This window comes from Rhincodon typus, chromosome 37 (genome assembly GCF_021869965.1).
Source record: "Rhincodon typus isolate 14 chromosome 37, sRhiTyp1.1, whole genome shotgun sequence".
NCBI classification, from domain to species: Eukaryota; Metazoa; Chordata; class Chondrichthyes; order Orectolobiformes; family Rhincodontidae; genus Rhincodon; species Rhincodon typus.
Window position 1 is genome coordinate 2,763,459 of NC_063368.1, and position 16,898 is coordinate 2,780,356.

Sequence of the window (16,898 nt, forward strand, 5' to 3'; positions counted from 1 at the left end):
TACTACCTCTGTCACTAACACCTGAAGAAGGAGTAACACTCTGAAAGTTTGTGTTTTCAAATAAACCTGTTAGACTATAACCTGGTGTTGGGTGATTGCTGACCTTGTCCATCTTAGTCCAACACCAGCATCTCTACATCATGGCTTTCACACAATCATGTCCACACAATGATGTTAGAAGGAAGTGATTCAACCTTTGACCCTTGCCAGATTCACAAAGCGATGTTACCAGGGTTTCACATATCAGAGAAAGGTTGCACCACAAAAGCAGACCATTCGGTCCCTCCTGGGCAATCAACCCCACCTGAATGGGAGACCAGCGAAACCCTCAAGCATATTCACCATTCAATGAGGTCTTGTCCCAAATCAGATTTTACCCAACCAAGCTCTAGGGCACCAATATGAAAGGCACGACCCCACCCATTCAAAACATTTAGGTTTAAGGCCTCTGACGGTCTGTTGCTGCGGATAATAGTGATGCTGGCACCATGGTAACAGGGTGCCATGGGAACCCGCCAGCTGCGGTCAAAGGTCGTCAGCCTCATTTAAATCTCGGTGACGTCCCAATCTTCTGTCCGCAAAGATGGCTGCGGTCGGGCGGCTTCTTCTCGGGGTCGGCAGCTCCCTGCGGCTTGGAGTACCGCGGGGCCTTTTCAAGCCCCAAATTAAAGCAGGGGGTCAACTGAACACTTCTAGAAAGGTGGTGATGACTAAATCGGGCGCTATCTTACCCAAGCCCGTCAAGGTGAGCCCAACGTTCCGGCAGCTAAATTCTACCGGTAGTAGGGGAAGACGCGGATGTACGGGTTAGATTGACAGCCACCCAGGACCAATCAGGAAGCGCGTTGCCGTGATTGACATCTTTGCTGGCCACCAATACGCGGAAATCGCTGAAGATGTCGTCATTGGTACGTGCTGGTTGGTGCAATGTCGTTGATCGACAGTTCCGTCCACCAACAGACGCCTAGGGAGCTGGTAGATGGTTGGTTGAGTTTAGCCAATCAATCGAGTCCAGTAGGGAAATGTTAATGCTGCGGATGCTGGAAATCTGCACCAAAACAGAAAATGCTGGAAACAATCAGCAGGCCAGGCAGCATTTGTAAATTAACTTCTTTTTAAAGTAATAAAAGCCAGGCAGGGAATGAGGGAGAAAGCAAAGGATAAGGTTATGTCAGGTTATAAGCCGAAATGCGTTGAGAGAAGGGTTGTTGGTGCAGGCAGAAAGAGATGGTTGTTATCGATTCATAGATGTATGCACCACAGAAACAGGCCCTTCGGTCGAACTCGTCTATGCCGACCAGATATGTTAAATTAATCTAGTCCCATTTGCAAGCATTTGGTCCGTATCCCTCTAAGACCTTCCTATTCATGTACCCATCCAGATACCTTTTAAATGTTATAATTGTACCAGTCGCCACCACCTCCTGTGGCAGCTTGTTACATGCATGCATCACCTTCTGCATGAAAATATCTCCCCTTAGATTCCTTTTAAATCTTACCCCTCTCGCTTAAATCTGTGTCCTCTAGATTGGACTCACCTACCCTGGGAAAAATACTTGGCTGTTCACCCTATCCATGCCCCTCATTATTTTGTAAACCTCCACAAGGTCACCCCTCAGCCTCTGACATTCCAGGGAAAATAGCCCCAGAATAGTCAGCCTGTTCCTTTGCCTCAAGCCCTTCTACCCTGGCAATATCCTTGTAAATCTTTTCTGAACCCTTTCAAGCTTTCCAGTACAGCCACAACATGACATCTTAACTCCTATACTCAACACACTGACCAATAAAGGCAAGCGTACCAAACGCTGCCTTCACTACCCTGTCTACCAGTGACTCCGCTATGAAGGATTTATGAACCTGCATCTGTAGGTCTTTGTTTGGCAACATTCCCCAGGACCCTACCAATACGTGTACAATCCTGCCCTGATTTGCCTTACCAACGTGCAACACCACATTATCTAAATTAAACTCCATCTGCCATCCCTTGGCCCATCTGATCAAGGTCCCATTGTACTCTGAGGTAATTTTCTTCACTGTCCACTGCATCACTGATTTTGGTACCAATTATGGTAGAAGTGAATGATTGAGTCTGGAGGGTTTGTCATCGACAGCTGCTGTTGAGGAAGTTCTGTAATTATCGAACTCAATGTTGGATATTATCCTTCGTATTTTAAAAGTCTCAATTAGGTCGGTTCTATGCCTTTTGTTTTTGGAGGAAAGAGCTGGAAACGGCTTGCATAGGTACACCCTTTAGTTCTGGGGAGATTTAGAGCCCGGGCATAGTTTAAAATAAGAGGTCTACCATAACATGGTAAAGGGGAGGAATTTCTTTTACTCTTGCTCCCATTTATTACAATCTTATGATCGAGTCGTGCTACAGTGCTGGGACGTCATTTTAGCATTTATATAAACAGGCCAAAGCTATAGGAACTGGTTTTGCTGCTGACACAAAGGTAGGTTCTGTGCTCAAATATCTGGCAAATAGAATATTATGTGGGAAAATGTGAAGTGGCCTCTTTCATCAGGAAGATTAAAGAAACATGTTTGATAATTAGCAAGCGATTGCAGAGCTCTGAGGTACAGAAGGATCGGAGTGTCTTAGTACGCAAATTACAAAATACTACTATGGCAATGTGACAAGTAATTAGGAAAGCCAATAGAAAGTTATTGTTCATTGCAAAGGGAATTGAATACAAATGTAGGAGGATTATGCTTCAGTTATACAGTACAGAGTATTGTGTACTGTATTGGTCTCCTTACTTAAAGGATATAAAGGAGATAGAGTAGGATCTTGTGGCACAGTGGGAAAGTTCCCACCTCCTCAAGACATGTAAAACCTATCTGTAACAGGTTGATTTTTAAAGACATCTATAAATGCATTGGACTCAGTTCAGAAAAGTTAATAGTACCTGGAATGGAGGCTTGGTGTTGCTGTAGGGGTGGCGGGGAGAAAAGCCAGACTGCTGAGTGAGTGATTTGGGAAGAGGGGTTGGTGGTTAGTAATGTCATTGGATGAGTAATGTAGGGGGCCAGGCTAATGCTGGGGGACCTAGGTTCACATCCCACCACAGTAGCTGATTCAATTCAAATTCAATTAATAATACAAGCTAGAATCAGCCATGATGGCTACGTTAGCTATCATACATTGTTTTAAAAATGCAGCTTGCTCACTAATGTCCTTTTATGGAAGGAAATCTTCTGTTCTTTGCTGATCTGGCCTAAATGTGACTCAAGGCCCACAGTAATGTGATTGACTCTTAACTGTCCTGTGATTCAGGATAGGCAATAAATGCTTCATGATTATAGACTGAATATAATTTTGTTGTCTTTGTGAGTCTTGTGGCTTACTGAGGATTTACTTTGACGAGGGCAACAGGAGATTAAATTGATGCCGTGAATGAGGACGTATCTTGAAAAGCAAAAGTTATACTTAACAGTCCTTAACTTGTCGGTCTTTCCTTCTGTTAGAGCTCTCAGATCCAGTTAAACATTCTTGAAACATTCTTGACTGCATCTCAGTTCTTCTCTGAAGATGATTTTGTTGTGCTAAGCCCCATGCTGTAGTTTCTCTGTTTAACAAATCTACAGTTTTCACCTGATAGTAGGAACTGCAGATGCTGGAGAATCTGAGATAACAAGGTGTAGAGCTGGATGAACACAGCAGGCCGAGCAGGAAGGCTGACGTTTTGGGCCTAGACCCTTCTTCAGAAATCCCAGACTCCTCTGTTTGTGTTACAGGAGCTAGTGAGTTGTAGCTTTTTAGCCCTTTCTGACTATCAGCTATCTTGTGTTTGACCCGCTAGTTGGCTAAATCATGAGGTGTTATCGTAATTGGGGATTTGAGATGATAGGACCTTTGCCAGCTGCTGTGGAAGACAGCATTCATCCTAGTTATCATTCCTTCATGCTGACACAGGCAATGTGAAATTTTTATTATATTGAGTTACAGAAACTGCTTCTTTGTCTACATTATTAAAGCTACATAATCAAAGCGTGCATGATTTAATATGTGTAAAACGCTTATATTATAAATAAGGGTTTAGTATGAAAAGTGATCAATTTATTTTAATATAATAACATTAAAGCAAATTGTTTTAGTGGATGAATTAATATCAGATTAATGTGAGAACATAGGAGTAGATCATTCCGCTCTTTGAGCCTGCTTCACCAGTCATCATGGTCATGGGTGATCCCAATTTCTTGTTTGCCCCCGACCCCTGTCATCCTTGATATGGATAGGGTGAATAGCCAAAGTCTTTTACCCAAGGTAGAGGAGTCCAAGTCGAGAGGGCATAGGTTTTAAGGTGAGAGGGGAAAGCTTTAAAACGGACCTAAGGCGCAACTTTTTCACGCAGAGGGTGGGTGTGTGTATGGAATGAGCTGCCAGAGGAAGTGGTGGAGGCTGGTACAATTACAACATTTAAAAGGTGTCTGGATGGGTAAATGAATAGGAAGAGTTTAGAGGGTTATGGGCCATTATGGGTGGAGCTCAGGAATAGGAAAGGTGAAATCACAATGTTGGGAGTTTTCTATAGACCTCCCAACAACCCACATGAGATAGGAGCAGATATGTAGTCAGATACTAGAAAGGTTTGAAAAAGCAAGCAAGTAAGTTTTGGTGGGAGACTTCAACTTTCCTCTTATTGACTGGGACTCCTTTTAGAGCCAGGGGCTCGGATGGAGAGCAATTTGTTAGATGTATTCAGGAGTGCTTTTTGAGACAGTATGTTGACAATCCAACCAGAGAGGCGGTCAAACTAGACTTGGTATTAGGGAATAAACCAGGACAGGTGATCAATGTTTCAGTAGGAGAGCATTTTGGGCTTAGTGACCATAACTCCATATGATTTTGAGTAATCATGGACAAGGACAAGAGTGGATCTTGGATGAGGGTGTTTAATTGGGTAAGGGCCAATTACATCCACATTAGACAAGAACTGGGGAATGTGGATTGGGAGCAGTTATTTGATGGCAAATCTACGTCTGGCATCTGGCTTTTAAGGACCACTTGATTAAAGTGCAGGACGTGCATGTCCCTGCAAAACTGAATGGCAAGATCCAGGAACCATAGAAGACAAGGGAAATTGTAAACTTAGTCAAAAGGAAAAAAGAAGCATATGATAGGTCTAGGCAGCTATGAACTGACGAAGCCATTGAGGAGTGTAGAGCAATTAGGAAGGAAGTTAAACGCAAAATTAGGAAGGCTAAAAGGGGCCATGAATGGGTATCCTAAATTGCATTAAGGTAGACAAGTCTCCAGAGCCAGATGGCAACTGTACCAGGTTTCTGAGAGAGGTAAGGGAAGAAATAGCTGGGGCATTAGCAGATATCTTCACACCGTCTTTAACCACTGGCGAGATTCCAGAGGACTGGATATTAGCCAATGTTGTTCCTTTTGTTTAAGAAAGGAAGGAGGAATAATCCAGGAAATTATTGGCTGGTGAGTCTGACATCTGTGGTGGGGAAGCTCTTGGAGAAGATATTGTGGGACAGGATATATGCACATTTGGAGGAAAATGGACTAGTTAGCAACAGGCAGCATGGTTTTGTGCGGGGAAGGTCATGTTTCACCAACCTTATCAAATTTTTTGAAGAGGTGACAAAGATAATTGATGAAGGTAGGGCTGTGGATGTAGTTTATGTGGACTTTAGTAAGGCAGTTGATAAAGTCCCACATAGCAGATTGGTACAAAAGCCAAAATCACATGGAATTTGGGGTGGGCTGGCTAGATGGATACAAAACTGGCTTGGTCATAGAAGACAGAGCGTAATGGTAGAAGAGTGTTTTTTCAGAATGAAGACCAGTAACTAGTGGTGTCCCACAGGGATCAGTCTTGGGTCCTCTGTTTGTAGTATATATAAACGATCTGGAGGAAAACATGGGTGGTCTGATTAGTAAGTTTGCAGATGACACGAAGATTGGTGGAGTTGCTGATGGTACTGATGATTGTGAAAGGTTACAACAGGATATAGATAGATTGGCAACTTGGGCACAGAAATGGCAGGTGGAGTTTAAACTAGACAAATGCGAGGTGATGCATTTTGAAGGATCAAATTTAGGTGTGAATTATACTGTAAATGGCAGAACCCTTAGGAACATTAACATGCAGATGGATCTGGGCGTGTAGGTCCACAGTTCCCTAAAAGTGGCAACACCAGTGGCCAAGGTGATTAAGAAGGCATATGGGCATGCTTGCCTTCATCGGCTGGGGCATGGAGTACAAGAGTTGGCAAACCATGTTGCAGAGATGATAAAACCCTCGTTAGGCTGCATTTGGAGTATTGTGTGCAGTTTTGGTTGCCACATTAGCAGAAGGACATGGAAGCTTTGGAGAGAGTGCAGAGCAGGTTCACCAGGATGTTGCCCAATCTCGAGGGCATTGGCTATGAGGAAAGGTTAAAAAGACTAGGATTGTTTTTGTTGGAAAGACAGCAGCTGAGAGGAGACCTGATAGAGGTCTACAAAATTATTAGAGGCATAGTGTAGATAGTCAGAGACTTTTTCCCAGGGTTGAAGTTTCAACTACAAAGGGGCATAGGTTCAAGGTGAGAGGGCAAAAGTTTAAGGGAGATGTGAGGGAAATTTGAGCGGTAGGAACCTGGAATGCACTGCCAGAGGTGGTGGTTGGAGCAGGCACATTGGTGACATTTAAGGCATTTTGTTCAAATGCGGGCAAATGGGACTAGATTTAATTTAGGATATCTAGTTGGCGTGGACAAGTTAGACCGAAGGATCTATTTCTGTGCTGTACATCTCTATGACTGCTAGGTCAATCAAAAGTTTGTCTAATTTTGCTTTGAATATAGCCAATGACTCAACTACCACTGCTTTCTGGGGAAGGGAGTTCTCTGAAAGAAACAACTTACCTCATTATCATCATAAAAGCAAGATGTCTTATTTTACTGGGTTGATTATCTATAATTCCCATTGACCCACACGAGTGCATCAATGTGGTCTGTGATGTAACCAGGCCATGACAGGCCGCAGGTAGTGAGCATGTATGTGCTGAGTCTAAGGTTGAGGTGTTGAGGTGTGGAGCTGGGTCCAACAAAGCAGAGCTTCCTCTCTCCAAAGGAACCTGCAGACTCTGTCTCCTCGGCCACTGTCTCACTGTCTTGGTCCTGTCCAGCCGCTGCACCCCCCTGGGAGGGGCGTTTGCAGAAGCAGGAGGCAGTGCCAGGGCTTCAGCTGCTGCTGCACCTATTCTCCATCCCCACCTCCCTGCCATTATTTACTACATAGATTAATGATTTGGATGAGGGGAATGAATGAACAATTGCCAGGTTTGTGGATGACTCAAAAAATAGGTGGAAAGGCAAGCTGTGAGGATGACAGAGTCTGCAGGGGGATTTAGACAGATTAAGTAACGGGATAAAAACTTAGCAGATGGAATATAATGTGGGACAATGTGAGGTTATGAGGAAGAATAAAGGAGCTAAATGTCATCTAGATGAACTGACTGCAGGAAGTTGCCACACAGGGATTTGTGAAACCTCGTGCATAAATCACCAAAACGCTGGCAAACAAGGTTAGTAGGTAATAGGGAAGACCAGTGGAATCTCAGCCTTTATTTCAAAGGAAATAGAGTATAAAAATAGGAAAGTCTTGCTAAAACTGTACAAGGCACTACTTCTATTTGTCATGCTTCACTGTGCTGGAAATCAAGAAATTCACAAAGTCATCTCTAAACTTAAAAGATTTTATGAAAGAACTCAAAAGTTCTTCAATTTACTTCTCTCTTTAGACCTGGGTTAACAGAAAAGAGAGTTAGGTTTTGTATGTACCAAGAGTTACTATTTATTTAAAATAAATAGATCCAAGATATGAATGGTTGACATGTAACTTTATTAGTTAAAACTCTAATCCCTTCTCAAACTCTCCCTATCCATACAGCTAGACAAAAAAACATTGGTGATATGGATGTAGGAAAAATAAACTGGGAAAGTTCACTGAGATGGTTCTTTTGCTTTCCAGGGCATACTGTTCTTCAATTTCACTTCTCCAGGTACTTTGTACTTCCCTGAAGGAGGTACATGATAGTTTGTGACCTAAAAGTTAAAATCAACAGGCTTACAACAACTAAACTAAACTGGCTTGCTTCAGGTATTTGCCTGTGCAGAGAGAGAGAGAGAGAAACACTAAAGGCTTCTGGCAATATTGTTCACATCCACAAACTGTTCCACTACCTGAGAGCTGACTACATCAATGTTGGCAGACAGTTGGCATTTATCATCCACACCTGGTCACAACTCCACAAACCAAGCAACTACTTGTGCCAACTGAATTTCACTTTGTACAAGTGAGTGCCAGCTCATCTGCAACTAACAAAAAATGGTTGAAAAAAGCAGCAATGAGCTTTGGTAAATTTGCTTTTTAAGAATGTAATCTTTTCAGCAATCCTTTCCATAATCCATTTAGAAATATAAAAAGGTACAGTTTCTATAGACCATGTCTAGAGTATGGTAAACAGTTTTTGCCCTCTTATCTAAAGTAAGATTTTTTTTTTAGAATCCCTACAGTGTGGCAACAGGCCCTTTGGCCCAACAAGTCCACACTGAACCTCCAAGCATCCCACCCAGACCCATCCCCCTATAAACCCACCTAATCTACACATCCCTCAACACTACAGGCAATTTAGCATGGCCAATCCACATAGCCTGCACATCTTTGGACTTTGGGAGGAAACCAGAGCACCCAGAGGAAACCCACGCAGACACAGGGAGAATGTGCAAACTCCACACAGACAGTTGCCCGAGGGTGGAATCGAAGCCAGGTCCCTGGCGCTTTGAGGCAGCAGTGCTAACCACTGAGCCATCATGCTGCCCCAGTAATAATTTATTTCTTTCAAAAATCTTTTGCTTCATACTTCTATTCAGAGAACATTGATCTCATTAAATTGTTCTAACAGTTGTTTGTCTTCCTTATCCAGTGTCTTGGTATTCAGTGCCCATGTGTGTATTTCATATTCTACCCACTAGTATAGAAACAAAATTTATATGATTGAATAAATGCCTGGCATTGGTGATATGAGTGTAGGAAAAATAAACTGGACCTGTAATCATTGGAGTTTAGAAAAAATGCTACGTTACTGAGACACAAGATTCTTGGGAGACTTTACAGAGTAGATGAAGAGCAGTTGTTTCCCCATGTTGGACGGTGTAGGACCACAGGGCATGATCTCCACAGTCAATAAAAACTGAAAGAACTGTGGATGCTGTAAATCAGAAACAAAAACAGAAATTGCTGGAAAAGCTCAGCAGGTCTGGCAGCATCTTTGGAAAGAAATTGGAATCAACATTTTCGGGTTGAGTTCTGAGGAAGGGTTACTCAACCTGAAATGTTAACTCTGATTTCTCTCTACAGACGCTGTCAGACCTGATGATCTCAGAGTCGGTGGTTGTCCATTTAAGACACAGATGAAAAGGAATTTCTTGTGTCAGAGGGTAGTGAATCTGTTGAAATCTTTATCAGAGTTGTCAAGGCTGGTTGGTTGAGCATATTCACAGCTGAGATAAACAGATTTTTAATCAGTAAGGGAATCTAGGGTTATAACGAAAAGGCAGGAGAGTGCAGTTGAGGTTTATCAGATCAGCCATAATCTCACTGAGTAGCCAAGCAAAAAAGATGGCCCGAATGGCCTACTACTCCTACATGTTGCGCTGCCCTCACCATCTCTGCTTATGAAAGAGTGATCCACCTTTGTCGAGACACTGACATAGCCTAGTGACACTACTGGACACAATGCTGCATCCTGCATGTTGTTCCACCTGATGATGGCATTCATAATAAACAAGTACTACCCTTTAAATGTTATCCCCTGGTTCTTGTCTGTCTCACAAGGGGCATCATTGACATTGTCACAGAATCTAATGGTCTCCTAAGCATCTCATTTGCTTCAATAAGGTCACCTCTCATTCTTCTGAACTCCAGTGGAGGAAACCTTCATCCTGTTCAACCTATCTCTATAAAAGAAATAGAATAAAACTAATTCTTGACATTCCAAACTACCTGCATCTTATTACTGTCTTGTTTTCATAAGACTGTAAGGAACAGGACTAGGCCATTCGGTTCCTTGAGTCTGCTGAAGCATTCAACAGGATCATGGCTGATCTGACATTCCTTACCTTTTCCTGGAATCATGTTAATCTTCCCTGATTTACATTTGAGCTCACAACTGAAAATAGTTTGTGAAGTGATGGGTTTACACCTTCACTTTGCAGCTAGGATATGTTTTATTATTAGAATGGATTTCGGCCGTCTTGAATGCTGGAATGCAATGGTCACTTTGTGCACAGAATCCATTTGTACCAGTCCTTGCAGTAAAAGAAAGTAATGAAAATAAAATAATATTTCTTATGCACTCATTTGAATAATTCCACCCATTCCAAATTGCCTAGAAGCATTTACATTCACTAAAAGTGCTGCAATTGCATGTTACCAAAGTACCTTCAGACTTATTTGTGTTTGACTAATTTTCAGACTTTTTTTGTCTTTGCCCACTGAGCTCAGAATCCCAAGCCAATTCCCAGGAGAGACGATGGTGGAAAATTCCTCTGACTCATTTCAATTGACAGTGACTGAGTGGGGAGGGGAAATCAGAACCCAGCAAAGATCTGTCCACTTGTGCATTTTACAGCAACTGCAAAACAGATTTTTATTTCTCACTCAAATGTTCTAGCATCACATGACATTCATTCCATATATTCTCTGTCAGTGTCTCAGATCCTTTACACTTGATAGGAAATATATCCACCCCTGATACCACACTTCCCAAAGCAGAGTGGAGGATAATAACCAACAGCAAATGAGCAAAGTACATTGACATTTTTAAAGCAAAGATTTGTAGCAATTGTCCTCATAGCCATTCTAACTGGCTCACTGCATGCGAATGAGGATTAAGTTAGTTTGAATACCTGGGCCAGTTTTCTTGAGAAAGGACTAGAAGTCAGTCGGTCACAAAGAACGTGACCAGCAACAGTATAAACGGCACACAGTATATGGAGGGAAGACAAATTGAGCAAAGAGACAAAGAGTGAAAGGCCAAGAGAAAGCTATTTTGTTTAAAAGGAACAGAAGTTTGTACTGTTGTAATGTGGCAGATTATTTTTCCACAGCAAGCTCCAACAAACAGCAATGTGATAATGCCATGACAATCCTTTTTTTTTGTTGTTGTGATGTTGGCTGTGGGAAGGATTGGAGGCCAGGACAATGGGGAGAATGCCCTTTTTGCTTCTCATTGAAATAAGACCATGGGATCCTGTACCCACCACAGGGAACATAAGGGACCTCTAGTTAACATGTCAACTGAAGGATGGCATTTTCTGTCAGGGCAGCACATCCACACTGCTGCACCAGAGTGTTAGGCTTATCGCCTGAAGTTTCTGCAGCTGGATTTGACCTTTCTGACTTGAGTGCAATCCACCGAACCAGGGTTGATGCCTTCTGCCTGACTACTTGGTAGTTATGGTGAGGGTAAGACTCAACTGTGAACAGGCCACTAATGTAACCTTGGATCATGTGAAACAGATGCTCTATCACAGTGGAACTGTATAGGTTTGACATCTGAGTTGTATGAGGATGTGTTTTAAGGTTCTGTTTTCTCTTCTACAGACTCCCTTTGGTCTCATGAAAGTCTTTATTGTGGTCATCCCGTTTCTTTACATGGGCACTCAGATCAGCAAGAGCTTCGCTTCACTACTGGAGGAACATGATATCTTTGTCCCAGTTGATGATGATGACGATGATTAACTAACAGGTAAAGAAACATTTACATCAATTTCACCATGAACTGCTGGCACTTCCTCATTGGATAAATGTGAAATTGTCGCATAGCCAAGGTCTTTTTCCCAGGGTAGGGGAGTCCAAAACTAGAGGGCACAGGTTTAAGGTGAGAGGGGAAAGATTTAAAAGGGACTGAAGGGGCAACTTTTTCATGTGGAGGGTGGTACATGTATGTATGAGCAGCTGGTGGAGGCTGGTACAATTACAGTATTTAGAAGGCATCTGGATGGGTACATGAATAGGAGGGGTTTAGAGGGATATGGGCCAAATGGGACTAGATCAGCTTAGAATGTCTAGTTGGCGCAGATGACTTGGACCAAAGGGTCTGTTTCTGTGCTGTGTAGAACCCTATGACTCTAAGTAGAAAAAGTTGGCCCTTGAGCCTACTCTTCCAATCAGTGAGATCATGGCTCATCTGTTAGTGTTTCGAATTCCACATTCCCAATCACCTTGATTCTTAGAAATGGAAATCAGTCTATATCAGCCTTAAAATATTTAATAACCCCACCTCCACTGCCGCCTTAAGCAGACAGTTTCAAAGTTGCGCAACTCTGAGAGAAAAACATACTGGTTTTAAGTCATGGTTCTGGAAAGACCAACCCAGTTGATTTCCAAATCCTTTCACAAAAACAAAAAACAACCATTTCTGCTACTATGAAATCTAAACTCTTTTTCTTTTTAAAAGAAAAAATAGTGTTGTTTCTATAAATCTCACATCTTTCATCACTGCCAAAATGGCTTTCAACACCATATTCTGTACAGCTCACCACAACTGTGGTGAAGGTGAATTCACTCTAGACTCTAGTCCCAACAAGACTAAAACCAATTTAGGTGACGTAATTCCAAAAATTAATAAGTAAAAGCACACTTAATGACCTCAGGCAATGACTTTCCAGCTCTTTCATTTTACCTTCTGATCAATGTTTAGTCACAGTCAGTGCAAAAGCTGCCTCTTCTAGTCTTGAGGCAAAAGCACATTGTGTGAGAAATCTTGCACTTTGTGGTGCCCTGGTTGTTAAGCCTGTTTGACCATCAGGTCACTTTGAGTTTAGCATCTTGGTCAGCTCAGTCCAATTGTATCAATCGCTAGTTTATTTTAATTGGGAGTTGAGGTGATGGGACAGCTTCCAGCAACTGTGAAAGACTATTCATTCTAGTTATCATTCCATTGTGCTGACACTGACAAATGGAATTTGTATTACATTGAATTACAGAAATCGATCCTTTGACCATCTGCATTATTAAAGTTACATTTCAAGTTACGCATTCAGGATATGAACTATCTAATATGTATCGCCCTCTGACTTCAATTGAGGGATACCATCAACTTGGGCTCGTGAGTTTCTGTCATGGTCTGTAATGACCGAACTGGTCAATTCTGAACCCAAAGATCTTTGGCCATGTGAGGCAAGACGGTCCCACAAAATAGTGGGATTGAGAGTGCAGGATTTACTTTCTTTAGTTCTGTTCTGTGCTGCTGTGCCTCAACTAAAGGTATTTGGACTCCAATTGTTCGGCAGCTTGGTGGACAACTTATTTCAATTTTGCATGATTGGTAACAAGTTCCTCCCAGTCATTAATGTCAATGTCACTACACTTTAAGAGTATATGAAGTGTTTTCTTTGCCCTCCCCTGGAACGCTGGACAACTGAGAAACACCTTGGTTTTGCAGGAATTTTACCTGGACACTTGTGGAATTGAATTTAAGAAGGAGACTACCATTTGACTGATGGTCCTAGCATTGATTTAAGCATTGATTTAAAGGGTGCAGTGGATACATTGGTGGAATTTCTGTCACACTCGTGTATTATTGATACACAGTTCAGGACTCACTGCAGTACAGGAGTGTAATACAGTTAGAATTCCTATACACCAACTGTGGTTTTATACTTAATTCCAATTGATTTATTTTGATGCATTGGTTATAAAATCAAATTGATTCTATTTATTTGAGTGACAGCAAGACATTACTAAAGGGAACCTAGTTCTAACCACCCTAAAATTACCTGCAACTGTCTTCATCCTAATGGTTCACACAGTAGGTGGCTCTGGAAACAACAGATTACAACACTAACAGTGTCTCTTAATTAAAATGGAATTACAGAAACATTGTTTCTCGTAAGTTTCAACTTTGAAAAACAACAAGAGATGGGAGTTCAATTGATGGGGAGTTTCAAGACCAAGGTGAGAGGAGAGATTTAAAAAAGACATGAGGGGCAAATTTTTTTGAGGGTGGTTTGCTGGTGCAATGAACTTCCTGAGGAATTGGTGGATGAGGATACAGTTACAATGTTTAAAAGACATTTTGGATAGTACATGAATAGGAAAGACTTGGAGGGATATGGGCAGGAGTAGGCATGTGGGACTAATTTAGCTTGGAATGATGTTCGGCATGGACTGGTTGGACCAAAGTATCTGTTTCTGTGATGTATGGTTCTATTGCATTTTCCATGGAAATGCCTGCCACCAGTCCAGGTTCACGTGCTGATCAATCAGCACTCTTCTCTCAGTATGAACGTTGGATTTTCCCTTTTTAAATTTGTATTCTTGCAAATTGTCCTGTTGAGTGCAAGACAAAATGTGGCTCAGGGCTGATTTCTAGGTCTGAACTGCCTGAAGTTGAAGCACCTAGAACCACAGGGCTAAGCTAGTACAGAGACTGAGATTTCTGACCCTGACCAAAAGCATGCTTTCATTAGAATCGTTGGCTGGGTCATACAAAGGTAAAATTTGCCATTAAGGACCTTCCATCCAGCATCCCCTGTTTAAGCCATTATCTCTGGAAAGGTTAGAATCTTACCCCCTCCTACAATTAATGTTTCAGCCATTTGCTCAACATGGCCACCTTCTCGCCTCCAAGTCAACAACCTGGGGAATAAAAACTTTAGAAACAAAGTGAAACACCCTCTCAATCTTTTTTGTCTTTCAGATTTCTGCTGTGTCTAGAGCTTGCTCTCATTGGACTGCACACCACAGTAATGACTAACTGTACATATTCCTGTATCCAAAGCCGCCTCTGGCTAGGAGAAGACATGAACACTGAAGAGAGAATGAAAACTTCGTAACAATATTTTGCATATGTTGTATATACTGTGTGCTTGAGGGAAAATTAGGACTTTTAAAGAAAGTGTCCATTCTGATCGGTTATGTGCAGTGCATTAAATTGAGAATTTTTCAATTAGGTTCCCTTTGAAGATTAATTTTTTTCTCCTCCCTGTTCTGAGAAAACATTTTCCTTTCTCCATTTTCCTTGAGACATTGATTCAAATGAGGATCTACAATACCAGGTTATCTTTTTTCCTAAATATTGAGACTGGCTGCAGTCATCTGTGTAAATGTTCTGTGCATTCTTTAAATTGAACTGTAACAGTCCCTAGCTTTGAGTGGACATGATTTGCCCACTAATGGCAGGGATCCTGGCAGGGTGGGGACCACATGATCCTTAGATTTAACATTCATAAAGTGCGTTTTGCAGTACAGCCCTGATGTTTTACTTCATTTCAGGGAGTTTTAATACAATCAAATTCAATTATTTGAACAGAAAAGGATAAAAGCCTTAAAAGCAAATGCTTACAGTCAGAGATAGTAGGAACTGCAGATTCTGAGATAACAAGGTGTAGAGCTGGATGAACACAGCAGGCCAAGCAGCATCAGAGGAGCAGGAAGGCTGATGTTTCGGGCCTAGACCCTTCTTCAGATTTTCTGAAGTGTCTGCTGTGAATGGCCTGCTGTGTTCATCCAGCTCTACACCTTGTTTGCTTATAGTCATTCAAGTTCTGAAATTCAAATACTGAACATCATAAGTATCAAGTGCACTTAAACCTAACTGAGTAAACTTTGTTCCTGAAACAGCCAGAGCTGTTCTAAGATTTGGTATTTGGAGATAGATGTGAATGCAATAGGTTTTTGACCATGTTCCTGTGGTGGCAAGTGAATGAGAATGGGCACTCTGATTCTAGGGACTATTCCAGTCTGTATTTTATTGGGTTGCATGTTTTCTTTAATAGCACAATGTTGTAGGGCTAAATATTTTATTTAGTCATCTCCTGAGTCTGAAGAATTACTGAGTGTGTTGTTTGATTGGGTTGCAGCTGCCTATGTTGTCTAAGGAGCTAGAACCATCTGTGGCAGTTTGTCATCCACAGCAATAAATCTTGTTCAGAATCTTGTCTTTTCACCATATTACTGAAAAAGCTGTGACATTGGCTCATAACTTTGACAATACTGCAGATTTAAACATTGGCTTGGTTTGTTACTGTATACCCTACACATTCAGCCCAATTGGTCCATGCTTGTATTTATAACCTATTCAAGCTTCTTTCCCAATTTTCCATAATAAAACTAACACCATCATCCTCTATTCCCTGCATCTGTATCTCTCATTATTGCATTTGATACTGTTTGCTTCATCATTCCTAGCAGTGATTTCCATGTTCTCCTTGTTCCAGATTCTTAATTCCTTGGTGACTACCTTATTACTGATGGTCTGTTTATTATTTTCCCCACATTATCTGTATCTGTCAAAACCTTGCATAATTTCCTGCTTCTCAATCCTCAGGCATTGATGTTACCATTAGAGAGCTTCACATAGCCTGGCACCTTTTTGATGGACACTGGTCCACACTGTCATCTATGGGTGCTGACCTGCAAATACATCTTTGAAAGGCTTCTTTGTTTTGTAAAACTGGAAACGATGTCCATTTTTAAAATTGTTTTGCTTGCCCTCTTCCCATATATTTACCTGCTTGCAAGTGATGGGAGATTGTGACTTTCTAAACTGGTTCAACACTGTAATTAGGTTTTTAATCACCTGATGTTGGGAGCCATTCAGCAACCTCTAAGTATCACAGAAGACCTTCTGTAGCATCTGTCCATGAGACGGTCACACATTTACATTGTGCTGATATCCTCAAGTAATACAGTTCACACTAGTTTCCTGATTTTGTTACAGCCTCCACAAATGAATCTTCACTAGGTATGTGTGTAATTGCAACCAGCTCCCAGGAAACTGGAGATGAGCCTTGCTCAGTGTTAAAGATATAGTGTATAAGTTTTAAATTATACTACTGTACATGAAAGTAAACCATTATAGTTTTGACTTTTTTTTAAAAAAAAG

At 41.6% G+C, this 16,898-nt stretch overlaps 2 protein-coding genes across 2 annotated transcripts in view; one reads left to right on the plus strand and one right to left on the minus strand.

Annotated features, from left to right (window-relative positions):
* LOC109912737 (N-acetylgalactosaminidase, alpha) overlaps nt 1–545 on the minus strand; it is a 36,033-nt gene extending 35,488 nt beyond the window's left edge. Inside the window, exon 1 of the mRNA XM_048617331.1 lies at nt 378–545. Within this exon, the coding sequence (XP_048473288.1) occupies nt 378–545 (168 nt within the window). The remainder of the gene's footprint in view (nt 1–377) is intronic.
* A 21-nt stretch (nt 546–566) lies between these two features.
* smdt1b (single-pass membrane protein with aspartate-rich tail 1b) lies at nt 567–15,946 on the plus strand. Its single transcript, XM_020512179.2, has 3 exons — nt 567–745; nt 11,612–11,756; nt 14,712–15,946. Exons 1-2 carry the CDS (start codon nt 584–586, stop codon nt 11,747–11,749), a joined length of 300 nt encoding a protein of 99 aa, XP_020367768.1. The 5' UTR covers nt 567–583; the 3' UTR covers nt 11,750–11,756; nt 14,712–15,946.
* The last annotated feature ends 952 nt before the right edge of the window (nt 15,947–16,898 follow it).

Excerpts from the sequence above, each read along its gene's own strand:
- smdt1b (XM_020512179.2), top strand. The coding sequence starts at position 584 with ATGGCTGCGGTCGGGCGGCTTCTTCTCGGGGTCGGCAGCTCCCTGCGG. Across the intron at positions 746-11,611 it reads TCTTACCCAAGCCCGTCAAG|ACTCCCTTTGGTCTCATGAA; the intron begins GTGAGCCCAACG and ends TCTCTTCTACAG.